Here is a 26,510-nt window from a genome sequence, read left to right on the forward strand (position 1 = left end):
TGGTATTACTGAGGTTATTCAGTTATATCGCCATACGAGCGCATATGCATAAAGCGATAGCGCGCATATTCTCGCGTTCTATCCTCACTCTCAAGTTCGGGCAGATAGACATGTAAGTACGGCGCGTTCTCTGTTCCCTTAGTATTAGACCTCCATGTACCTTGACATTCAGACTGTTCTAGAGAAGTATGTGTTTCTGTCTCGTGAATACCCGGTACTTCCACTAATATGTCACTTTGTATTATGAGGGCTACGACCCGGAGGTCACAGTCCTAATTGCAAACGGATATATATATATATATATATATGTTACCGTGAAAGACCAAAATTGGTGAATGTCGACTTTCACCGGTGAATGTCAACACATACCAAATACGTCGGTGAAAGATGGAATATTTCATTTCATTATATTACATTCGGACCCTCACCGGTGTATGTCGACAATCACAGATATGCTCTGGTGGAGGTCAAAAAGAGAGGAGCCGAGGGCTGAGAGAAGCAGCTGCAGCTAATTCGAGAAGCGGCGGGCAAGGCTATACACGCTGTCATTGCAAAAGGAAGTGTTCCACAAATAAATGCAGTTGCAAAAGCAAGGGACTTCTGTGTAATTCAAAATGTCATAATAGTTTAAGTTGTTGCAATAAATAAGTTTCTAATCACATAATTGAATCCTTTTATTATTAATATTATATTTTCTTTTCTTATTGGAAATGTGCTGTTTGTTTTAAGTTCTTGGTCACTCCTCTCGGAAAGAGAGGCGAAAAAGTTACGTCACCCTTGTGATATTTTATCGCCACTGAAATACGGAGAAGAAAATATAAATCTCCGACATTCACCATTAGTACTTGGTGAATGTCGACATTGGCCGGTGTAAGTAAGAAATAAGGGTATTTAGCAAATATTTCGGACATACACCAAGCGACTATGTGAATGTTGACATTCACCGGTGAATGTCAACATTCTACAGATTTCGGTCTTTCACTGTAACATATATATATATACCATAAATATGTTTACGGCCAATATATACATTTGTTTATTACAAAAAAAAGCATTTCATCATGAGCAAACCTGTCAGATGTCTCTTTGGGAGCCTGACCGACGTCTCCCTTCGGTCTGGATTACTAGAATGTCTGGGGTTTATCATTGTATGAGGTGGTTCTAAAGCAAATCACATCGATGTATGTTGAAATGAATACTCATTTGTGACAAAAATGGCCAGCTGTATTCCTTTAGTCGTTTTAAGTTATTAGGAGCTAAGCATTGAGTTCTCGGTAACCCCCAGAATAAAGAAAAGAAAATTTGTCAGGTACATCGCCCACCCACTAGCGGTTTAGTATGACCAGTTTGGCTGTGGAAGATATATGTATAGGCGATGCATTAAGGTATATTAACAAATATTGTAAGGGCCGCACATAAACAAATCAAAGAAGAGAAAAAAACAGTAATCTGTGGGGAAAGTATCTCAAAAAAACTACCTAAACAGCCAATGCAACAAGAGTACAAATAGGATCTGCACGCCAACTGCCAATCAAATATGAATGTATTAATCCAAAGAATACAACACAACAAATATTTGCCAATGATCAACTGCCTCCACCCCATCTCTTTTCCAAGCATTTGTTATAATAATTGTGCCCCATGATATGCCTTTTGACCCCCTATGTGCCACTCTGCCTCCAGAAATGCCTTATACCCCTATATGCCACTCTGGCATTTAGGGGGTTAAAAGGAATATTATGGGGCAGAGTGGCGTATAGAGGGTTAAAAGGCATTTCTGGAGGCAGAGTGGCATTAAGGGGTTAAAAGGCATTTCACAGAGCACTCTGCCTCCAGAAATGCCTTACACCCCCCATTTAACACTCCCTCCCCCTCCCTCCTCCAAACTTACCGGTACTTCTGAGTCCCCGGTGCTTAGTCCGGGCAGCGCGTAGAGCTCTACGCGATTCGCGTAGACAACTTCTGCTCTATGCGAATCGCGTAGAGCTCTACACGCTGCCCGGACTAACCTCTACACGATTATAAGACGAGGGGTATTTTTCAGAGAGTTTGCTCTGGAAAAAACCTTGTCTTATAATCGAGCAAATACGGTATTTTTTCCATGGCTTGCTATGAGTTGCATACAAATCCTGTGATGTATTAAGATCATCTAAAAAAAAAAAAGCTCCTTTACATCAAGTCAATATATATATATATATATATATATATATATATATATATGTGTGTGTGTGTTTTTTTTCTAAAGCTCTTTTAAGAGCCTCCTGATATTTGTGAAGCCCTCTACTAATCTGAATTATCTGTGAACCTTTCTCGCTGTATCAGTTTGAAATGTATATGTTTCTTTTCAAATTAAAGCAATGTGACTTTCTTGCCTGCAACTTTTTGCCAACCGGTAAGGACAAAAAGCTATTAATGTTCAGGAAGTGATCCCTTTTAATGTTCTGCTGAAGGATGAAGAGTTGGGATTAGGGAAACCAATGTTTCAGTGAAATGTTAAGGATATATCTCTTTGAAGGCATTAAGGCCACAGATAAGTATTTGGCTGTGTAAATTTCTCCCAGCGGAGAGTAATCCGTTTACATTTATAGCAGCCTCCACAGATTCTCAGGGGTTTAACCAACTTTTTCTAGAAGAGATAGAAATGAAGTGCTTAATGGTTATCAATAACAGTGAAATAGCAGAAAACAGAGGGCTCAGGATTCTAAAGTAGCAATATGTGATACAAGTGCATGCAGTGAAAAAATATTCATAAAAACATAAATGTTTCTGTGGTCCCCATTGCAAATGCCAGGAGGTATTCTGCAGAATCTCCTAGGCTTGCACAAGATGTGTGCAGACAAACATGTCTGTTGTTGCATGCAAAAAAAACAATCCCATTGATTCTAGAGGCAGTGCTTTCCTGACTGACTAGCTGCTTTAATCAGCATAGAGGTGGTGTTGTAAAGCTGCAGCTTCTCCTAAAGCTGCCAGTCATATACTTTTTTTAAAGGTTGGGAAAGCATAATAAAATAGTTAAAAAGCAGGTTAATGTCAGGCCCCATGCACAGCTCCTGTTTCCTTTATAAGGTGTGCCCCACCCATTTGTTATTTTTGTCTGTCTGCATATAGGTATGTCCTTCTCTGTTCTGTGTATAGATTTAATGTTTAGTTTCAGCTTATTAGTGATTCAGTAAGAAGGGTTTAGCGCTAGGACCCACCAAATATTGGAGTACTTTGGTGTAGTGGTGGGCCATACTATGTAGGGCTGCAACAACAAATCGATAAAATTTTTTTATTGATTTATAAAATGATGTTTTTCAGAGCAAATGCTCTGAAAAACTCTCTTCTATAATCCGATCTCAAATAGAGATCGGATTATAACTCTAGAATCCCGACCCCCCGCAAAGCTGCAGGAGACCAGGATCCTCTCTGCCACCCGGTGAGGGTCTGTGCAAAACGCGCAGACATCCTCCGCTTCTCCCCTTCCGCTTCCGCTTCTCCCCTCCACTTCCGCCGGGGCTTCTATTACTGAACCCGGCGTCAAGTGACCTTCCGGTGCAGCTTCCATCATGGAAGCCCCAACGGAAGCGGAGGGGAGAAGCGGCTGTCTGCGCGCATCGCACAGACCTACCCCTGCTCATTTGCCCTGTTTCTTCTGTTGATATATTAACCCTTGGTGGGGCAGGTATAATTTTTGCGAGATCTATTAATTATGTGCATTCTTTAATTTGTTTTTTTATTTTTTGATGTCTTATTTGACTTATTGTTTATATTGTCCATATATTTATATATATATTTATATTGTATTGTGTATTTATTTTTTTGTCTATTTAATAAATATAAATATAAAAAACCTATTTTAGCGATGTCAGTTTTTCTTATATCGGGGGGGCATAAGACATATCAGGGGGCACAGTGGTATCAGGGGGGACAGTGGCATAAAGGGGCTATAAGTGGTATCAGGGGGGGCAGTGGCATAAAGGGGCTATAAGGCGTGTCAGGGGGCACAGTGGCATGAAGGCGCTATAAGGCATATCAGGGGGCACAGTGGCATCTCTGGCATATAGGGGTAAAAGGCATATCAGGGGGCATGGTGGCATATCAGGGGGGCACTGTGGCATATATGGGGCTATAAGGCATATCAGGGGGCACAGTGGCATATAGGGGGTATAAGGCATATTAGGGGACAGAGTGGCATATAGGGGGCTATAAGGCATATCAGGAGGTGTATAATGCATATCAGGGGACAGAGTGGCATATAGGAGGTATAAGGGTGCACAGTGGCATCTCTGACATATAGGAGGGAATAAGGCATATATAGGGGCAGAGTAGCATAAAGGGGGTATAAGGCATTTCTGGGACAGAGGCAAGCTGGCGGTGAGATGTGCAAAACTGGGCAAAAATAGTTTACATGAATATTTACTAGTAAAGCTTTTTTGGTAGTTGTTGGGGTTCTTGTTAAAATATAGCTTTAATTATTATGTCAGTAAAATAAGAAGGCAAATCGTGAAATGCCATTGTAAATTATAAGTATTTTATTTTAAATAAACGAAACATTTGCATATTGATTTTTTTTTTTTTTTTTTTTTTTTTTTTTACCCGATTAATCGAAAAAATAATCGGCCAACTAATTGATTATGAAAATAATCGTTAGTTGCAGCCCTAATACTATGCATACTAAGCATACCATGGCCATAAGAATCGACTGATTCTGCAATTATCATATAGTCCTAGGCTTTCGCCGTTGCTCGGTGATAGACGCCTGGTGGAAGTGCCGGCAACAGCTGAGGTTACCAGACAGGAGGATCCAGGTCCCCTGCAGCGCTGAGGGGGATCGGGATCATAGTCTCATAGTCAGAACCCGGTTTGAGGTCTGATTAGAAGACAGCCTCGATTATAAGACGAGGGGTATTCTTCAGAGCATTTGCTCTGAAAAAATCCTTGTCTAATAATCGAGCAAATACGGTACTTTTTCCCTGAATCATCTGATTCGGTTCTTCTTTCCTCCACCCATATCCATCTTTTAAGATGTCCTGTCCTTGCTTAAAGGAGAAGCGTCAGAGGATCCCGGCTCCTCACTCCATCCTTTGTGTTCCATGTTCCCGGTCTTTTGTTGTGTCCTGTACATGTATGTCTTGTCTGGCTATGTTTCTTGCTTGGTTAGCTCTGTCCCCCTTGCTTGCTATGTTTCTGCTGTTACTCTGCTTGGCTTCCCTACTCCCAGCCTGCAGCATCCTGCACATGATTCTAGTACTATGCCTCATGCCTGCTCCAGGGTGCCTGCAGGATATCTCCAAGTTCTGGTCAACATCAGCTGCTGTGTCAGGTCCCTGGTATGTGGCCGCATAACCCTTGGTGCTCATCACCTTGGAGAGTGCAGTCGCCCTGCACCAGGCCCTGTCCAACTCCACTACTGCGCAATAACGCCTAAACACCATCTTTGGGCGCTCTGGGTCATTAGTCGTCTACATAGACCCCGTTCGTGACAGTTATTATGTCTTTAAACAGCACCGGTGACCATACTTGCATTACTGTCAGAGGAAGACGTCATAGTCTTCACCAATATGAGAGATGCAGTATCCACTTGAAAATATTCACCTGTCAGCAGCATGTGCTTTCGTATGAATCATTAACATTTTAATATAGTGTTCCTATGTGTCGGTGATAACTGTGAATACTTTCTGTATGAGCCATTGCTGTTCTCTCTCAATCAATTATATGGTTGGTCTAGTATGCTAAGAATTGATACACGATTGTGTTTTTTGATTGCCCAGAGGTCTGTTATTGGTTTATTTTCTCTCTATTTCTTCTGACATTGACATATCTATACTGACTACAAACCAAACATTTGGAGTGAGACCAGGTAATGGCAGTCTATGGCCACTGAAGCGTATGGATATTTAATGAAATACCCTTCTCAAGCAGCGTAATAGGCTATTTTGCTGCTTGTGTATTCCCATAGTTATGGTACAATGAAATTAAAGCATACGTTTAAGGTTTTTGTAACTGAAAAGCGCATTTGGCCTTATACATAAACATTATACATCTCACAAAATTCACAAGGGGGTTTCATTTACAGGTACACAATACCCCCACTGGGAAAAAAAAAAAAAAAAAATGTACATTTAGAGCTGATGTCTACAACTCTGGATGGAATTATCCCAGATATTAACCTGTTAAGGACCGGGCTGTTTTTTAAAAAAAAAAAAAAAAAATTGTACACTTTGTGACCAAGGCTGTTTTAACACTTGCTGTGCTCATGTCTAGCTGTGATTTTCTTCTCTCATTTAGTGAACCCACGCAAGGTATACATTGTTTTTTTTCAGGACAAGAAGGAATTTCTTAAGATACTATTGTTTTGATCATATGATCTATGATAAAAAACATTATTTAAAAAAACATAATAAAAGATTATACCACCAGCCTATTTTTTTTTCTTTTCACACACACACATTGTACTTCAGGTATGAAGTTACAGCTCCTGGTATATGTTGCTGTCAAACACCCCAATATGTGTTCAGTACCAGCTCTTGTGTACCGCGATACCACCCATGCATGGGATTGTCTGGTTGTTTGGGGGCTAAGAGGCCACATTTGGGAAGTGCGCTCTTTTCCCCCCATTTTGGTCAGTCTGTGCCTATGCCCTATCTTTGAACCCAGCCACTCCAATTTACCCCATCAAACCATTCTTTTTTTTTTTTTTTTTTTTTTTTTTGACACCCCTTGGGTACTCGTTATTGAGGCAATTCAGCGATCGCCTCCTGAACTCTTTTAAAACTGTGGTCTGCCGCCATACAGTGTATGGCGGATGTTGACGCCCATGGGAAGGGGCCAGACATGGTCTGTGACGTCTATCTCGGTGTTGCTGAATGCCTTGATATTGTGGCATTACAGCAACACCGTTTAAGCAAGGAAATATTTTTTGCGTGACCTGCCTGGCACGTCATTGGTTGTTAAGAGGTTAAGTTGCATACAGCATCCTATACAGGAATTGGTGATCCAAATTGTCAAGTGTTATTTAGCAAGTTTGGACCCAGTAAGCTCAGTGCAAATTGTACTGAGTGACTTTGAATTACATTATTTGGAAACTCATCAGCAATTCTGGTTCAGTGCATTTCCTCGAGTTTATTTCATGGACTAAGTTCTCATTCAAATCTAATGAGACTCAATGTAGTTCCTGGAGATACTCAAAAATGGTTTATTAATTACTTATAACAGGGGGCTGATCTGATTTTCTCTTAATTAAAGCTAGTCCACAGGTGCTTGTTTGTGTCCTTTCTAAAACAATGATGTTCAATTTATCTCAGAAGGCAGCCTCTGTTTTATTAGAATGGCAAGGTGCCTTAAATCTCTAGAATGATAGCCAAAGTTGATATGATTCCTCGCTTGTTTCAAACACAGTAGAAAAAATACAAACACTCAAATTTGGTTCAGCTGTAGGGCCTCATAGATTTTCTCCTGGCAACTGCATTAAGGTGTTACTAGTGTATGTCATTTATCGTGATCACTATTACTATTGTTTTTTTTTATTTTTCCTAGTCTGTCCAAAAGGTGGGCATGTCATGATTTTACCAGGGATACTATTTTTGCCCTCTCCTCTGGCCATGGGAAATGTGGTGTAGCAGTGATTCGTACCAGTGGCCCTGCCAGTCGGGAGGCACTCCAGCTATTAACAGGATGGCAGCGGTTACCTGCCCCACGTAAAGTCACCCTTACCCCAGTCTCCTGCCCTAAGTCTGGGGAACTGCTTGACAAAGGCTTGATAGTATGGTTTTCAGGTGAGCTCATGATCCTTTTTTCATTAACAATATGATGTGAGATAGAAATAACTTTAATCACCCTCATTTTAGTTGTTCCTTTCAATTATGTCTAATAATGTTTTGGTTGTGGAATTCTCAAGTTGTTGCTCAACCCCATAAAAAATAAATTATCCAATACATCATTGGTTAAATTCGGCTCTGTCAGCTGGAGCCAAATAATGACAGATCCATTGTAATAGCACTCAGTTCCTTTCTTGCAGTCTCAGTGCCTTATGATAATATTCACAATCAATTCTGCTTCAGAGTAATATCTTAAACTATTACAGAGCGAGGCATTTTTGTATCAAAAGGAAACATCTACATGTCTGATTCTTACACCTTCAAAAGGCAGAGCGTGTGAAGAATCATAAAGGTTGAACAGGGTTAATTCAAGGATGCCCAAAGAGAAAACGACATGGCCCTGTCAGCTCCTTGAGTCTTTTACTTACAGTATCAAACTAGATACAAATAACTAAAGTGTACTAATACCAACATTACAGCAGTATTTGGAAAGGCCACATCACCGTAGTGGGCCATATGATTAGAGTATTACCATCTACAAAATATATGACCTTGATCGGAAACATTTAGTAAAAGTTTGCATGCACACTATCATGTTTTAACCCTAATCTGCACACATATAAGAAATAACATATAAGATGATCTTTAGTGTGCATTAATATAAATACATACCTTTCTGAATGGATTGATACTCAAGAAACAGAGGCTTTGCTTAAATAATGTGTTTTTCCCCAGGTCCTCGTAGTTTTACAGGAGAGGATTGCTGTGAATACCATGTGCATGGGGGTCCAGCTGTGGTCAGGGGTGTACTGCAGGCTTTGGGTGAGATTTAAAATCGAGCTAAAATCGCATGGTTTTTGTTTATATAGTCAAAGCAAGATCATTTTCATCCTAGGCTTTCAAATATGTGCATGTTTGATGCATTCTTAAGAGTCTTATTTGGGTTATTATGACACACTGTAGCTCTCTCAGATGTTACAGTAATGTATTTATACAATACATTTTTCCCTTTTCTCTAGTAGTTAAGTAGTGGATACTTTATTATTAGTTTTAAGTGTGTAAGGTTTATTAAGCATAAGGGCAAGCTATACCCAAGATTGTTTGCTACATCCATGTTCATATATATATTTTGGAATTTTTATTCTGGTATCCATGATTATCTGTTGGTGAATGCTAACAACAAAAATGTTTAGAATGGTATATATGGTGTGTGTATGTATGTATGTGTGTGTATAGATAGATAGATAGATAGATATATATATCTATACACACACAGACGCTATATGGACAAAAGGATCACCTGACCATTTCACGAACAGGAACATTTATGACATTGTATTCTAGATACATAGATATTAATATGTACCCCCCCCCCTTTGCAGCTATAGCAGCTTCCACTCTGCTGGGTAAGGCTTTCCACAAGACTTTGGAGTGTTTGTGTGGGAATTTTTGCCCATTCATCCAGAAGACCATTAGTGAGGTCAGGCACTGATGTTGGACAAGAAGGCCTGTCTTGCAATCTCCATTCCAGTTCCTCCCAAAGGTGTTTGGTGGGGTTGAGTTCAAGGATCTGTTCTGTCCGTCACATTCTTTAACTCAATTAACAATGTCTTTATGGACCTTGCTTTGTGCACTGGGGCACAGTCATTCCCCAAACTACTCCCACCCAGACTCGCCAGAGAAGCATGATTTGTCACTCTACAAAACTTGTTTCTGCTGCTCCAGAATTCAGTGGTGGCATGCTGAATTCCATGAAGCTCCCGCCGCACAGTTTTTGTTCTGGTATTAATGCCAGTGGATGTTTGGAATGGAATCGGTAGAGTGCTGGAGGCTTTTGCTGCTGTTCCTAAATGTAAAATAGCAGGGATGACATTTCATTAACTAACTTATTGCAAATGTTGCATCCTATCACAGTACTATGCTTGCATTCACTGAGCCATTTTTCCCTGCCATCCCAGGTGACACTATGAGAGACTCCTCCTCCGTACCTGAGATAGGGCAGGACTCAGAACATTTAAAAGGCCCCTCCCCTCCTAGCACCCTCAGTGTTTTTTCCTGCCCTACATCAGGTAGGGAGGACTCGTCTCCCGTTTGTTATTTTATTTCGGCTCTAGGTTGAGCCGTTTCTCCCTAGGGCTAAGCCCCCTCGGGTGGGGGTAGTCTCTGCACCTTAGCCGGTGGCTGGTGCCGCGCTGCCCGGCGCTTACTTACCTTGGCTGTGCGGTGATCCGTCCGGCTTCCTTCCCTCAGCTCCCCGCTGCTTCCACTGCCGTTCGCTGTTCCTAGACGCCGCGGCTCGGCGTCTCAGCATTTTTAAAGATGGCGTCTCGGCTTTTTCCGGCTCGGTTCGCCAGGCATGTCCGGTATGCGTTCCAAGCCTCGTTTTCGTTTCAATTCAAAATTTTGGCGCCAGAATTGCTGCTGTTGCAGCTTGTAGCCTGATTTGGAGCTATTTAAGCGGTGTGGTGAGTTGACAATGGGTTATTATATATTTTCTGACGGTGCTGTTGCATTTTGTCTGATTATGTCTGCTCCAGATAATTCTGAGCCTCCCTCTGTTGAGGAGAGACCTAAAAAGGCTTTAACTAAATCAAAACATGCGCAGTGTTCTGGTTGTCACAGGCCTCTGCAGGATGCTAAGAAAAAGCTCTGTTCTGCTTGTCTAAAGTCCGTTGCGGATTCGGAAGCCTCTGGTGGGAGAGAGTTTTTGGCCTGGCTCAAGGAGGAGATGCAGTCCACCTTTTCGGCTTTTCGTCAATCGGTTCCTGCTCCTTCCCATCTTCCGGCAGTTCGGGAACCATCGCTCCTGGGTTACCAGCAGTTTTCTGACTCCGAGTTTGATTATCCTGAGCTGGAGGAATATTCTTCTGAGGAAGGTGAAATCCGAGAGGAAAGTTCCTATTTGTTCCCGGTGGAAGAAATTGATACTCTCATTTCTGCGGTAAAGTCTGCCATGAACTTGGAGGAAACAGCGACGCCTAAGAAGGATCACTTCTTTGCCGGCTTCTCCAAGCAGTCACCTTCTTTTCCTGTGCACCCTGCCTTATCCGACATCATTAAGCAGGAGTGGAATCATCCAGAGAGGAGGGTTAACCTGTCCAGGCGGGTGAAACGCCTCTTTCCGTTTGAGGAGGACTTTGAAAAATTTTGTGCAACTCCGCTGGTTGACACCGCGGTGATGAAAGTTTCCAGGAAGACTGCCTTGCCGCTGGAGGATGGCTCTCATTTCTCGGATCTGATGGAAAAGAAGGCTGAAGCAGCCGTTAAGAAATCTTTTGAAGCTTCCTCTGCTGCTTTTAAACCTGGCATAGCATCTGCCTCTGTGTCTCGAGCTGTTAAAATCTGGCCGTCACAGATCGAGGAAGAGGTTGCGGCAAAAACGCCTAGAGAAACTATCCTCAAGAACATTGCTGCTCTCAAATTGGCAGTGGATTTTCTCTGCGATGCCTCGGTTGAAAATGTCAGGATGTCAGCCAGGGCCTCTGCACTTTCGGTGGCGGCCAGACGGGCCTTATGGCTTAAAGCCTGGGGGGCTGACAATGCCTCAAAGATCAGACTGCTAAATATCCCTTTTAAAGGAGGGTCTCTGTTTGGCGAGGAGCTGGAGTCCCTGCTTGAGAAGACGACTGGGGATAAACATTGGATGCCTCTACGCAGAACTGCTCCCAGGAGGCGGCAGTCCTTTCGTCCATACTTTCCAGGCCAGTCCAGGGGTTATGGTTCCGGTTTCTTTCGCCCTGCAAGGGAGCATGCCTTCCGGGGCAGATTCCATCGTGAGAGAGGTAGACACGACAGGTTCGCCTTCCCCAAAGCGGCCCAGGATCCCAAGGGTTTTGCATGACTCGTCAGTCATCCCGGTGGGAGGAAGACTTCGGCATTTCATGGACTATTGGTTCCTCATCACCAAGGATTCCTGGGTGAGATCCATCATATCCCAGGGTTATCGACTGCAATTCGAAAGCAAACCTGCAGACCGGTTTTTGATCTCCCACCTTCCTCAGAACCTGGAACAGCGGGGATTCCTGCTGTCGGCTGTCCATCAATTTGTACATACAGAAGTCCTTATTCCTGTGCCCCGGCAGGAACAGGGTCAAGGAGTTTATTCTCGGGTCTTTTTGGTCCCAAAGTCACCAAAGGGGTTTCGTCTCATTATAGACCTACGTTTCCTGAACCGTCACCTTCGTTTCCTAAGGTTCAAGATGGAGACCATAAGATCAGCACTGGACTCTCTAAACCTTCAGGACTTCATGGTCTCCATAGACCTAAAGGATGCGTATCTTCATGTTCCTATGCATCCCTCCCATCATCGGTTTCTGCGGATAGCTATTCCTTGGGGTTCAAGAATCAGTCATTTTCAATTTCAAGCCCTGCCATTTGGACTGTCTCCAGCCCCCAGAGTGTTTACAAAACTCCTTGCAGTGGTGGTGGCCCATTTCAGACGTCAGGGCATTTCGGTCATCCCTTACTTAGACGATTGGCTGATTCACACGCATTCAGCGATTCTCCTTCAGTCTCACCTTTCCCGGGTGGTCCAGACGCTTCAGGATCTCGGCTGGATTCTAAATTGGGAGAAGTCCAAGTTAGTCCCTTCTCAACGATTGGAGTTCCTCGGCCTTCGCCTGGATTCCTGCGAAGGAAAAGCTTTTCTTCCTTCGAGCAAGATCAGCGGTATTTATTCCCTAACCTGCAAGGTGCTTTCTGCACGAAGAAGTCCACTAAGGCGGTGTATGTCTCTTCTCGGCAAGATGACTTCAGCAAGATATGCAGTTCCCTGGGCCCTGGCTCACATGAGGGTCCTTCAGAACCATATTCTTCATTTGATGGAGCAGAACCCATTCGCCCTGGACAGACTGGTTCGTCTTCCTCCGCATGTCAAGGCATCCCTCTCCTGGTGGCTCCTACGAGATACTCTGGCCTCGGGAAGACGATGGGCCTGGTCATCCAAAGAGCTCCTGACGACGGACGCAAGCAGTACAGGCTGGGGGGCAACTTATCGGGACGACTTTGCTCAAGGTCTCTGGTCGCCTGCCACTCAGCTCCTACCCTCGAACTGCCTGGAGCTGCTGGCGGTGGAGAATGCCCTTCATCACTGGGAAAAGCATCTCTTTGGCGGCAACATCCTGCTTCGTTCCGACAATCGGGCGGTTGTCGCCTACATCAACAAGCAGGGGGGTACAAGAAGTCCTCGCCTACTGCGTCTAGCTCTCAGGATTTCCTTTTGGGCAGAATCTCGTCTCATGACTTTGTCTGCGGTTCACCTTCAGGGGGCTTTGAATTCCCAAGCCGACTTTCTAAGCAGAACTCCCGTTCTAAGCCACGAATGGGCTTTGCATCCGGCAGCCTTCCACATGATTGTCCAACGGTGGGGAATGCCCGAGATAGATCTCATGGCCTCCAGGGACAATGCTCAAGTTCCGGCGTTCTTTTCTCTCAATCCTCGGGACCAGCCTTTGGCGGTGGATGCCTTCGCTCAGACTTGGAGTTTCAACCTCGCCTATGTTTTCCCTCCATTGCCTCTGATATCCAAGGTTCTTCAAAAGATCAAGTTCGACCGGGCATCAGTTATACTGGTTGCCCCGGACTGGCCCAGACGTGTCTGGTACGCGGGCCTAGTCTCACTCAGCCACACACCACCCCTACGGCTCCCGGCCTGGGAAAACCTGCTTCACCAGGGTCAGTTCCTTCATCCAAATCCTGCGGTATTTCAGCTGACGGCTTGGAGGTTGAACGGAGGATTCTGAGGTCTCGAGGCTTCTCTGAGTCGGTTACGGAAACTCTTCTGCGCAGTCGTAAGAAGGTCACATCCATCAGATACATTAAAGTGTGGAAGAAGTTTTGTAGCTGGTGTGGATCCAGGAAAATTCTTCCTTCAGAGTGTTCTCCAGCTGCTATTCTGGAATTTTTGCAGACGGGGTTTGACCATGGACTTCAGCCTTCTACCATCAAGGTTCAGATTGCTGCCATTAGTGCTTTACTTGGCTTTGATTTGAGTTCTGTTCCAATCATCAGGCGTTTCTCCAAGGCTATGGTGCGTATTCGTCCTCGCCCTGTCTCCAAGATGGTTCCCTGGGACCTGAACCTGGTCCTTCGCAGGCTCATGTTGCCACCTTTTGAGCCTCTTCAATCAGTGTCCCTACACCTGTTGTCTCTGAAGACGGCCTTCCTGGTGGCCATTACCTCTGCGAGGCGTATCAGTGAACTCCAGGCCCTTTCTATGAAAGAACCGTTTCTGCGTTTTTTTTCCGGATAAGGTCATCCTCGCCTTGCCCCCGGAATTCTCACCCAAAGTACAGACGGCGTTTCACAGGGACCAAGAAATTGTGTTGCCTACGTTCTTCTCGTCCCCTCAATCGGCAGAAGAAGAAGCGCTCCATACGTTGGACTTAAAAAGATGTCTTTCTATTTATCTGGAACGCACGCAGCCTGTGCGCAAATCATCTAGTTTGTTTGTAGCCTCTTCTGGTCCCAGTAGAGGTCTTGGCATTTCTAAGCGTACGGTGGCGAAATGGATTGTGTCTACTATCTGTTTAGCTTACACAGCAGCTGGCGGGGTTCCCCCTCCGGGGATTCGTGCCCACTCTACCCGCGCAGTTTCCACTTCATGGGCTGAACGATGTCTTGTCTCGCCTGAACACATCTGTAAAACAGCTACGTGGGGATCTCTAAGTACTTTTGTTCGACATTATAGACTCGATCAGATGGCTCAGGAAGATGCCCTGTTCGGTCGTACGGTTCTTGGGGCGGTGTTTTCCCCCTGAGTTTCTTTGTTTCCCACCCTTCTTCTTTGTTATATCTCTCATAGTGTCACCTGGGATGGCAGGGAAACATTAAGTTCTACTTACCGAGAGCTTCTTTTCCCTGCCAATCCCTGGTGACACGTTTTGTTCCCTCCCTTCCTTTCAATAAATGTTTGTTTTTGCAGCGATTCTGTTTTCCTGTGTGGTCTTTGATATTCACTGAGGGTGCTAGGAGGGGAGGGGCCTTTTAAATGTTCTGAGTCCTGCCCTATCTCAGGTACGGAGGAGGAGTCTCTCATAGTGTCACCAGGGATTGGCAGGGAAAAGAAGCTCTCGGTAAGTAGAACTTAATGTTTCTCACAAATGTTTGTAAATGCAGATGGGAAACAGCTGAATTCAATAATTAAGATGTGTGCCCCAATACTTTTGTCCATATAGTGTGTGCTTATATATGTGTATATGTGTGCGTGCATAAAATTACTTTTTCTCTGGTGAGCAGAACTGATATTTTCATAACCTGATTACTCAGCCAAGAAAGTTTCTTTAGATAAAGTATGTTCTGTGTGTGTAGGGAGTATACCAACACTGCGTCCAGCAGAGCCAGGGGAGTTCACTAAACGGGCCTTCCAAAATGGTAAGCTGGATCTGACTGAGGTAGAAGGCCTTGGTGACCTTATCCATGCAGACACGGAGTTTCAAAGAAGGCAAGCGCTGAGGCAGATGTCTGGAGAACTTGGAAACCTATATCAAGGATGGAGTCGCAGACTGGTCAAGGTTAGAGGCTAAATAAGTCATGTTTCTTATTCTGCAATGTGATAATATGGTCCAGAATGTTAGTTATTAGGTGTTAACCCCTTTAGCACCAGGCTATTTTTTGTTCGCTTCGAGGCTATTTTAACATTTTTGCGTTTATCGTGTTTAGCTATAATTTTTTTCTCTCTCGTTTACTGTACCCACGCAAGTTATGTATTGGGTTTTTTCAGAACAAAAAGGGCTTTCTTCAGATAACATTTTGTGATCATATCTAATTTCTTATAAGAAAAAATCTAAAATATGAAAAAAGCTCATTTTCTTGCGTTTATTTGAAACCCCTTTTTACTCAACTACAAAAACTAATGAAAAAACCTGCGAAATAGAATTTATTTGTCCTGAGTACAAGTAGCATTTTGCTATTTTTCAAAAAAATGGACATCTTTGAAGCCAGTCAATTCAATTTACCCCCATCAAACCACATATTTTTCAAAACTAGACACCCCAGGGAATTTCAAATGCTGGTATTTTAACCCTTTCCATGCATTAATTCTACTACCAGCCTTTGCCAAAGTTTGTGGTAGTATTTAAAAAAAAACATTCAAACGCATTGTACTTTGCGTATGAATTTACAACTCTTGGCATATGTCACTGACTAACACCCCAGCAACATCTCCTGAGTCACAGTGATACCACCAATGCACAGGTTTGCTGGGTTTGGGGGCTCAAAGGTGCACATGGTGCACATTTTTTTCTTTTCATCTTGACATCTTGTCAATCTGCGCCAATGTCCTATTTGGGGCATCTTTGAATCTGGCCAAATCAATTTACCCCCATCAAACCATACGTTTTTAATTACTTCATTACTCCCATGAGTTTTTGAAATGCTAGTATTTAACATATTCCATGCCAGGATTGTTGGGAATATAAAAATAAACATTTTTTTATGATATAACTTTTTATTTTGGATGCTTTTTTAAAAGTTTCGTTGGGACTGGATGGTTCACCTGATGACATCACTGCATAATTATTTAAAAATGTTTCCAATTTTTTTTTTCTTTTTCTTTTTTTTTTGCTAATCATATTGTGATTAGAAAGCTGGCCTCCATTGACCTGCATGGTTGAAAGCAGTACCTATATTCAACCTGCAGAATTCTCAGGAGGGTCTGGAGAGACCCTCCTGGAAACTTGATTAATTGGCAAAATCTCTCTGCCACCACGTTTTTAGCTCTTTTAAATTGGGTGACTGCCGCCGGATAGTATATGGCGAAGGTTGAGGTCCTACAGAGGGCTACACCTTGGTGGTGTTGAATGCCTCATCGGAGCATTACAGCAACACCGTTTAAGCAAAGAAAGCAATCTTAGAACGATTTCTAATTTAACCCAATGCCATAATGTGCCAGGCACATCATTTGTTGTTAACTGACCATTTTTCCGTGACGTGCCTGGTTAATTACTAACTAGACTTGTGCAAATGGAGCATTCGTCGGTTTGCATGAAATTCAGAGGGCTTTTTCCGTTTAGAAACAATGCGTTGTCATTAACATTACTCCTGCTCTCGTACTTTCTCATGCTGTCTCACACTCACACTTTCTCATGTTCTGTCTCAATGTCTCTGCATTGCTGCACCTCTGCATCTTGTCTTGCTTCTTCTTGTTCTTCTGCCTTTCTTCTTTTCTTCATCTGTTTCTCAGATGAATTTCATCTGGTCTCAGCAAATTACAAGAGCATATCTTCCTGTTTGTGATTTTCAGGCACTTGCACATATTGAAGCATTCATAGATTTTAGTGAAGATGATAATGTGGAAGATGGGGTTCTTATTGCAGGTAAGATCTTTTGTACCTAATAACCACCAGAACTCACCTTTCCACCGTATTTATTAGAATACACTGTATGTGTCAACAAATTGCATGTTTTTTGTTGTATGATCAAATTTAGCTGTTGATCATAATTTGTATATGATGTGACTTCAGTTTTAGCAATTTTACGTGTATCCAAGTATATGGGAGGGGGAGGAGGCAGAGGGGTGTATGGGAGCCATAAACCCCTCTGCCTCCTCCCCCCTCCCATACACTACTCTGCGTCCTCCCCCTTCCCATACACCACTCTGTCTCTCTCCCGACTCCCTGGTGTTTTGTGAACCTCCGTTGCTGACAGGCACTTTCACTGCAGCTTCATAGAAGCCTCAGCGTAAGTGAAGGGGAGTAACGGAGTCTGTCTGTGCGCATCACGCAGACCCCCACCGGCTGACTCTGGGGCTTCTACATCATGTAATGCTGGCGCTGCATCGTAGAAGCCCCAGCGGACGTGGAGGGGAGAGACGGAAGTTGACTGTGCGCATCGCACGGACACCCGCCGGCTGACAGTGAGGGGAATCCAGGTCCCCTGCAGCGTTTCGGGGGATCTGGATTCTAGTGTTATAATCCGATCTCTGTTTGAGGTCGGATTGTATAAGGAGACGAGTTCTTCAGAGCATTTTCTCTGAAAAAAAAACTCTTTTTATAATCGATAAAAATCTATTCGACTAATCGATTTTTATCGATTAGATGCAGTTGCAGCCCTAAATTGTAGTAGGCCGGCCACCCCCAGAAGGTTCATCACTGTTCCATGTTTTCTCGGTTTGTAGATAATAGCTCTTACTGTGGTACTGCTTTTTTAGATATTTTTACTAGATTCCACAGGGCTGGCAGCAATCATGCCTGGGAGTGTATAGTGAAATTGAACTCCATTGAAAAAAAAATTGGTTAATTGGTTGATTTAGTAACTAAGGAGGCAATTACTTTTTCACATAGGGCCAGGTAGGGTTGGATAGCTTTTTCCTTCTATACATGAAATCATTAACTCAGGTTAGCTTTGTCCAATATTAAAATTAGTTTGATGATCTGAAAGTCTGGAAAACATGAAAAAAAAAATCAGGAAGGGGCAAATAAGTTTTCACAGTACCGTATATGTAGCAAATTATGCTTACAATACTGCTTGTCTAATTGTTTAGCTTTTACAGTGTACTGGCTATAAAGCAGAATTTTCATGATTTCATAATTTAAAGGCAATTTTCTTTGGATTGCTTATGTCCACTCTTCAATTAACAGTTGATGAGCAGGTCAAAAGGCTTCGAAATGAGCTGGCGCAACATCTTACCGACAGTCGACGAGGGGAAAGGTTAAGAGACGGGGTTCACGTTGTCCTTTCAGGAGCCACCAATGCTGGAAAAAGCAGTCTTCTGAATGTCATAAGTAAGCGCTACTGTTTTGCTACATTTATATAAGTGTGGGAAGCCGTCCTGTGTTGATAATTCTTTAGGTCGGAGGATGATTGGTCCTTGGTCCTTTGTTTCAATCTTCTGAGAGCTAGACTGGTTAATCTTTTGGCAACAAACGCACACAATTGTTGTCTTTGTATGTCCTGCATACTTTGGAGACCTAAGTTCAACTCTGCTTCCCCGATCTATCCTCCAGCATGTACCTCTTTCCAAAATGTACACACATACATACAGTTTTTAGCAGCTGATGAAGGGTAATATTAACCTTAAATTGGATTTGATGAAACAAAACCTGTTCACGTGACATAATGCGTCTGCTAATAATACAAAACTCTTTTCCTTAACCCTTATTTTACTTCAAGCTAATGTGAAGCTAAATTATATTATCTCCCTATTATCACATACTTTACCTCTCTACAAACTATTTTGCTATCCAGCTGCAGCGTAATGTTGATAATTGTAAAAATCCCAAGGCAGAATATAACACTTGGGTCACTGTCCTCTCAGTAACAACAAAAAAGGGACTTGGAGTAATTATTTGAGGACTTAAAGGTGAGAAGACAATGCAATAAAGTGTTAGGGATAGCAAGCAGTGTGTTGGGTTGTACAGCTAGAGACATTAGTAGCAGAAAGAGGAGGGTGGTTTTGCAATTTTACAAACCTCACTTCGAGCATTGCATATGGTTCTGGAGACCCCATCTCCATAAGGGTAGGGCTACTAAAATGGTAAATGGTTTGCAGGATAACAAATATCCAGAAAGACTGTGCAACATGTATAGCTTGGAGGAAAGAAGAGAGAGGGGAGATGTGATAGAAACATTTAAGTACTTCAATGGAATTGACAAACTAGAGGAGGGAAGTATATTTCAAAGGAGGAGAAATGTTGGAACAAGACATTGTAATCTAAAACTAGGTGGCCGGTGGCTTAAATGTTGTTGAGGGGGTGGTGGATAAATGAAGTTGTAGAGGCTAGGAAAGAGAGGACATTTATACATGCATGGGATATGCGTAAGGCTAGTCAGAATTTAAGAGACAAGGCCATGGACAGATTAAGTTCTGGGTTTTAACGTCAGGAAAAATGGACAGGGTAGATTGGTTTGCAACTATTGGTAATATGACATACAATGTCTTCCTACAGCTCTGTATTACGTTCCATTGTTGCAAAATCATAATGTTATCCCCGTATTTCACAGTTGTTATAAATGTCATACTGCATTTGGACACTAGATGGTACTCCATAACAATATAAAAGTGTTTACAATAATGCATTAGGGCTTGGATAATGGTTCCCTCCCCTTCTTACCTCACCTCTTTCTTTTTCCTGTATTCTCCACTATTCTTCTTATAAAGAATTGGTAAGCTAGAGGATGTTGTTAGATCTCATGCTCTGTGTTATGGGTTTCTTTTGTTCTGTTTTAATCAATAAACATGACAATATATAAAAAATAATGCTTTAGGAAAACTTGTGTTTGATAACATGCGATATGCAGTTTTGTATCCCTAATGAATAGTCTTAAATCACTCACGTTCCCTGTTTATCATTAATATCAGTCTAAATAATAAAAAACTGAGGTCACAAAATCCTATGTGACTTTAAATATTTGTTATGGTGCTCTGATAAAAGGTATCACCTGTGACTATTTACCCTGCCACAGCACCATATGCCTTAACAACCTTTTCTTAAAATTGCATTATTTCTTCTATTTTAAAAATCCATAATTGGTTCTTGTAGTCTTTCTCAGGATGAAGGCAGATAGACAAGAAAATAATAGGAAATTAATTAATATGACAGTTGATCCAAATATTGCCGCTGAGGTAAAATAGCCATACCATATGACGGTATCCCTAATGGTGCCTTTAATTGTCTCTCATGTACCAGATACTGTCCTTTTTTGTGATACTTTAGATACTCCAGAATTGTGAATGCAGAGTTTGGTTATGTGTATCTGCCAGGCAGCTGGATTTATATAATTGACAAGGCCAGCTTTAATCCCTAGTAGGGCCCTGAAAGGAAGTATCTTTTTGTTTCATCTCTTTAATATTTAAGTAGGCGTAGGTGTTCGAAGAGTCTACATCACTATGATTGATTTTGTTTACCTCATGAAAACTGAAGCATCATGACAGAAGATGGAAGAAAAGGCATAACAATATGTTTCTTATCCTAATTGTCATATGCCCTTCTCATTGCCCAACCAATCAACTTTTACCAAACATACGTTTATTTACATAAGTTTATTTCATTTACTGAAATGCAAACTATATTTGGGTAAGAGTGACTTATTCACATTAATAGAGCTTTTTCTGAGGAAGCCATATTTAGAAATGTTCTGCAAAAAAAAAAAAAAAGACTGAAATAATAAAGGTTGTCCTCTCCCTGACAGTGTGTCTCCTCGCAGAGAGGTTAAACCGTCTCAAGCGCGTCGCTTACACTGAAGCGTTGGTTTCCTTCCCCATTGTGTAAATATGCATTTTGCATTGTAGGATGTGACCCTTTGAAAGCACTGCTGAAAGGTTTGAGGACCAGACTTTTTATTTTTAGCACTGACAGAGGTCAGATGTGTTCTAGGCGCCGTGGTAAAGTACGGTGCTTATACAGAATTTTAGAGTTGGCAAATATATATATATATATATATATATATATATATATATATATATATATATATATATATATATATATTAACCATATGATGACCAAGAAAGTAAGGTGACAAAAAAAATATTATTTATATATATATATATATATATATATATATATATATATATATATATATATATATATATATATATATATATATATAAAATATTTTTTTGTCACCTTACTTTCTTGGTCATCATATGGTTAATGCACCTCTTTTGGAAGTAACTGCATTTTCCATTTCTGCCCTACGAAGGGGATATTTTTATGTATTGGCTTTTGGTCCGTAGCATTTCATAATAATAATCCATTAGCCTTTGGATTCACACTTCCGAACCGTCTAGAAGCAACGTGCCTGTCGATAGCAGAACCTGGCAGCATGACAAGTGCCGTGGGATCCAACTAAACTGAGTTCCCCTAGGTTGTTTCCACAAATGCAGACTACCACAACTTTAGGTACATTGCAAATTCCCACAACCCATTCTCTTCCAAGCGCACACACACACACACACACACACACACATCTATTAACATGTCATACTTTACAACAATTCTTACTCTCTGTCAAGAATGATTGTATATGTCCACTCACTCCTTACTCTTCCTTTCCTAATGTATTCATACCTGTATTTATTATATAACAGCACGCATGTACCTCCTGTTAATAGTAAAATCCTAAAAGTAAATCTGTTAGCCCTTAATAAATAAACACATGTACCTAGAAAGCCTGAAGCTACCTACTCTTGAGTTATTCTATAACCTCCAGCATTACAACATAACTACCTGCTACGAACTGTTCACCTTATCTTTTAAATGATGAATGCCTTGCCGTTTCTCAGGTCAGAAACCTGCTGCCATTGTCTCTCCCATTCCTGGCACCACCCGTGATGTGGTTGAGACTATGCTGAATATTGGAGGTTACCCCATTATATTGAGTGACACAGCTGGGCTTAGGGCTTCAGATGATCCAGTAGAGATGGAAGGAATACGAAGAGCAAAGGAGCGGTGAGTGGATCCTTCTAAAATGTCAGTCCTAATGAATTTGCAACATGGACACCACAACAATTTAAAAGGAACTGTCCGTCATAATATGCATTGAAGTGCAGATATTCAGACATCATTGTTTAGTTATGCATTGGCTAGGAGCCGACTTGCCCCCAGTTGTTGAGCTTTTGGATTTTTCTAGCCATACGCCACTCATCTTCAATCTCATTGGAAGTACAGCTTGGCTTATCACACCACATTTATGTTGATAGGACAACCTGCAAATAATGTCACCGGCAAAAGGAACGTCTGTCATAAGAGACTACTGTGAGCATATGTACTAATTAAATGACAAGTGACTGGCCTTTCACGGCTTAAGCAAGAAAACAGATTGACTGTAATGTAATGGGGGGCCAAAGGCAGTGTTGACCTACCGGAGGTATGTGGCTGGCAATAGTGGAGCTGTTGTGTCTACTCCATAATTAAGTTTAGATTAAACTACTCCTAAAATGAATGGAGTTACTGGAAATGATGAACATAAAATGCCTCAAGTTTAAAAGCAAGTAGTGTCACAGGACTGTTGCTCCTGTTTTCACCTCCTGTCAAGATTTAAGCCTCCAATAAGTGCATCTGGCAAATAAGCAGGTTCTGGGGAGACAGCTGCATCCTTTCTACCCTATGATGATGAATTGTTTTTTTGTTTTTCTCGTTTTCCACGTCCACGTGCATATCAACATTTATATAATGAAGCTATTTGTTCCAAATAAGTGCAATTTATATGAAATGAAAATGAAAAGTGTTATCTGGCACGCACTACTTTAACTCATACAATTTACTTTTCAACACCTGAAGATAAATTCTTACAAGCTATGCAAAACTGTCATTTAATATTCGGTTTAAAATGAGACACAATCACCTGCTCCACTGGGCCCAAGGTCTTGATTAGGTTGTGAGTATTGTTTTTGGATTGTTGCTCACCATGTCCTTCTTTCTTATGCACGTATCCATGTTGTTACTGTCCACTCAGAGATTACTGGGGTTCTCTCTATGTTTGGTTTAGTTCATAAGTTTTTCTCTTTGTTCATTGAAGAAGATCTTCACAGGTAGGTGTATATGAGGCTTTGGACTGTGAGTTTTTGGTAGTGTCAGTCTGATGGCAAGGACCAACTTTAGTCAGGTTTATATCAAACAGGACTGGCCTAAAGCAGGTCCCTTTTGTTTACCAAAGTCTTCAAACGCCTTAATAATCCCTTTCACTTTTTATTTATAAACTTAAAGGGACAGTTTGGTGCCCCTATGATAAATCCTAGTTAAAGTACTTTACACGGAAGAAGAACAAAAAGATACTTACCTTGCTAAAATGAGGCAGTGTAAGCCCTCAAGTTTTGAATGCTTGTAGAAGCTGACCTCTGGCAGCAGTAAAGTGCTCCAGATTAAAACCAATAAGAGCATTTTCTGTACATGCCTGCAGGGTGTCCAGTTAAATCCAGGAGAACGGGCTGGGCAGGCGGAAAGACAGGATTCTGATTGGTTCCTCTATAAATTTGAATTTACAAAGAAATATAACTGTCAGGTGACAGCTGTCATATGCATGCTTTTATAACCCATCTCTTGCGCAGCAGATGCCTATAGAGGGATTCTGCAGAGTCCCTCCTTGTGCATTTGCAAGATGAGGGATCACTCAGCTATCACATACATTAAAGTAAGTCTTCCATGCAAATTACTGGAAATAACAAAGTACCTTTATTCATTTTAATCAGTCCTTTTTCTTCTTCTTTGACAAATATCTGTGAATTCTAAATATATATGAAAAATATTTTTATTTTGTTTACCAAGGCAGGGCGATGCCGACATCCTTGTAGTAGTGATAGATGCCAGCGAAGTTCCTCTTAACAAGGACGCCTTACTCAACCATTGGCAAAGTCTCTTATGTTCCACTTCTCAAGCAGAAAACCTTGGTGACGTAATCATCGTTCTTAACAAGGTGGATCTTCTGACCCAGTCAGCCCTCATCAGCCTGCAGGAGCTTTGTGAAGGTCCTAAAATACCCCCTGTGTGCTTTTTGTCCTGCCACACTGGTCAAGGAGTCAGCGATTTCCTAGACATTCTCCAAGGGAGCCTTGAAAACATGTAAGGAGCATCTTGAGTTGTATATATATTGAAATATTACAGAAACATAATAATATGTTAAGACTAGTTGTGAGAAGTGGTTTATAGGCATGGACTTTGAAATGAGACCAGGGTCTGAATAAGGAGTTTTTTACATCAGGAAAAATGGGAAGACTAGATGGACTGAATAGTTATTTTCTGTGATCCAATTATATAGTTCTGTTTTTATTAAATTTGTTTAACATTTTTCGTATAACTACAGTTTGCTTAAATTGTTTTGTGTTTTTTTTTTGGAAATGTTTTAATGTGTATTTAAATTTACTTCCTGTTCCACAAAGTGATGATGGGGTTCTGGGTAAAGAGGCAAACGCATAGGGGTAATCCCTCCATGAATTTTCGAATGCATCAAAAAAGCCTTCACTGTTAATATTTCATAGATTTCGCAGATGCTTTCCCATGTGTCACTTCCCCAATCCCTCCTTTTTACTAGTTAGGGAAAAAATAAGATATAGAAAACCTCATATGTATAGCACACAATATATGTCCCTGACCCAGAGAATGTGTGTACTTTAATGTAAGCAGGTTTAGCAGTATTATTACTGTAAACATCCTGTCCTCATTTTCAAGCAAATCAGTGGTCCGGAAATCAGTTTATCCTGATTTATGCCTTGTTTCAATTATTTTTTTTTTTTTAAACAAAGGCTTCAGAGGTCCACAGTGTTGGTAGCGATAGCTTTGCCTCTGCTGACAGCTACCCATGGACCTCCTCATAAAATATGGAACACCTGTATTTAGTGTTGTCTCCCAAGCTCTTGTAATGTCTTCAAAAAACTGGGGGACAGATGTGGGGAGTGAGAAAAGAGATTTCTTATGGAAAGAGAATGTTAGAAGAGGAGGAACAGTATTGGAACCATAAATGTGGGTCTAGTAACACTGTCAGACCCACTCTAGCGCACCCTTTTTAATCCACCTTGGGGTTATTCAATAAAGCAGGGGAAGTTGTGGTTTCAGCATCCAGATTTCACTATTCATTATTATTGTGAATACTCCAATTGAATCCCTGAAAAGTCAAATAGTAACTCTGATCAAACAGTTGTCTTTGCCGTTATCTCTGTGCCTTACCAGCAACATAACATTTTTTTCAGTTCTATTGAAGTATATATGAAAACAAAGATTTTGTACTGGACATTTAGAGAACCTTGATGTAATTTGAGAACACAAATTAGCTTGTTATCTAAATCAGGGTGTTTTATTTCTCTCTCCCCAGCTGTGGGGACCCTCTGGAAGGATCTCCCAGTATCACACAGATGCGGCATCGATTACACTTGACCTCCTGTCTGGATGCTCTTGGGCAGTACCCTGTGTATCGGGAACAAGATCTAGTGTTAGCTGCAGAGCAGCTTCGTGTAGCCAACAGGCAGCTGGGGTCCATCACTGGCAAGGTTGGAGCAGAGGAGATACTGGACATTATATTCCGGGATTTCTGTATTGGAAAATGACCTCAAAAGTATTTGTCAGCGAAAAATAGCAAGGTTACATAATTCTAAAGGGAACTTCCTTCTCAGAAACGTGTGATACATCATCTGATCTGTATTACAAATTGTACTATTGACATGTTTTGGGTTTTTTTGGTCCTCTTTCTTTGATGTTACCTCTCAAAGCATTCTGGGTTACTGAAGTATATATTCCATGTGCCATTTATCAATGGATAAAATATCTATGCTGCTATGTATGTGTGTATTGTATGTATATACATACCACAGGGCGGAATAGAACGCCGTGAGATCATAGGTCCATTTTACAACATAGGTTGTTCTCTGAAAACACTCCTAGATCATGTGACCGTGTTTAAAATCATTATTTTGACACAGTTATAGAATGACCGCTTCTGCATATCTCATAAGTGTCCCTTTTCTATGCATTCTCCCTGTGTCACAATGAGTAACTGTCACACTTTTGTTGGTAGTGGGGTTCATACATCGATAGGGGAAATTCTATGATCTCTGCTGGGTGACCAAGGCAGCTGAAAAAGTAATGGCGGTCTGTGTTGCAACTCCCACTCAGCTACCTCACAACATACAGGTTCATAGGGCAGGTTTGACTTGTGATAACTACCATAAGATTTTATGAAATGAAACTTTGATATAATAAACTGCATTCAATACTTTTTAACTTGTTAACCTTTGTAGCACTGGGGCACTGAGACATTCAGAAATATATATATATATATATATAT

The 26,510-nt window shown here is 41.6% G+C and overlaps 1 protein-coding gene across 2 annotated transcripts; it reads left to right on the top strand.

The window, feature by feature from the left end:
- Window positions 1-26,133, top strand: GTPBP3 (GTP binding protein 3, mitochondrial). 2 transcript variants are annotated; one of them, XM_053465761.1, is made up of 9 exons: window positions 1-112; window positions 7,519-7,757; window positions 8,535-8,621; window positions 15,108-15,310; window positions 17,041-17,113; window positions 18,377-18,520; window positions 22,021-22,186; window positions 24,002-24,295; window positions 25,542-26,133. In XM_053465761.1, exons 1-9 carry the CDS (start codon window positions 45-47, stop codon window positions 25,771-25,773), a joined length of 1,506 nt encoding a protein of 501 aa, XP_053321736.1. In that variant the 5' UTR covers window positions 1-44; the 3' UTR covers window positions 25,774-26,133. The 2 variants fall into 2 exon arrangements, with proteins under 2 accessions (XP_053321736.1, XP_053321737.1); XM_053465762.1 differs by lacking the exon at window positions 18,377-18,520.
- Window positions 26,134-26,510: the final 377 nt, after the last annotated feature.

This window comes from Spea bombifrons, chromosome 1 (genome assembly GCF_027358695.1).
Source record: "Spea bombifrons isolate aSpeBom1 chromosome 1, aSpeBom1.2.pri, whole genome shotgun sequence".
In the NCBI taxonomy this organism is placed as follows: Eukaryota; Metazoa; Chordata; class Amphibia; order Anura; family Pelobatidae; genus Spea; species Spea bombifrons.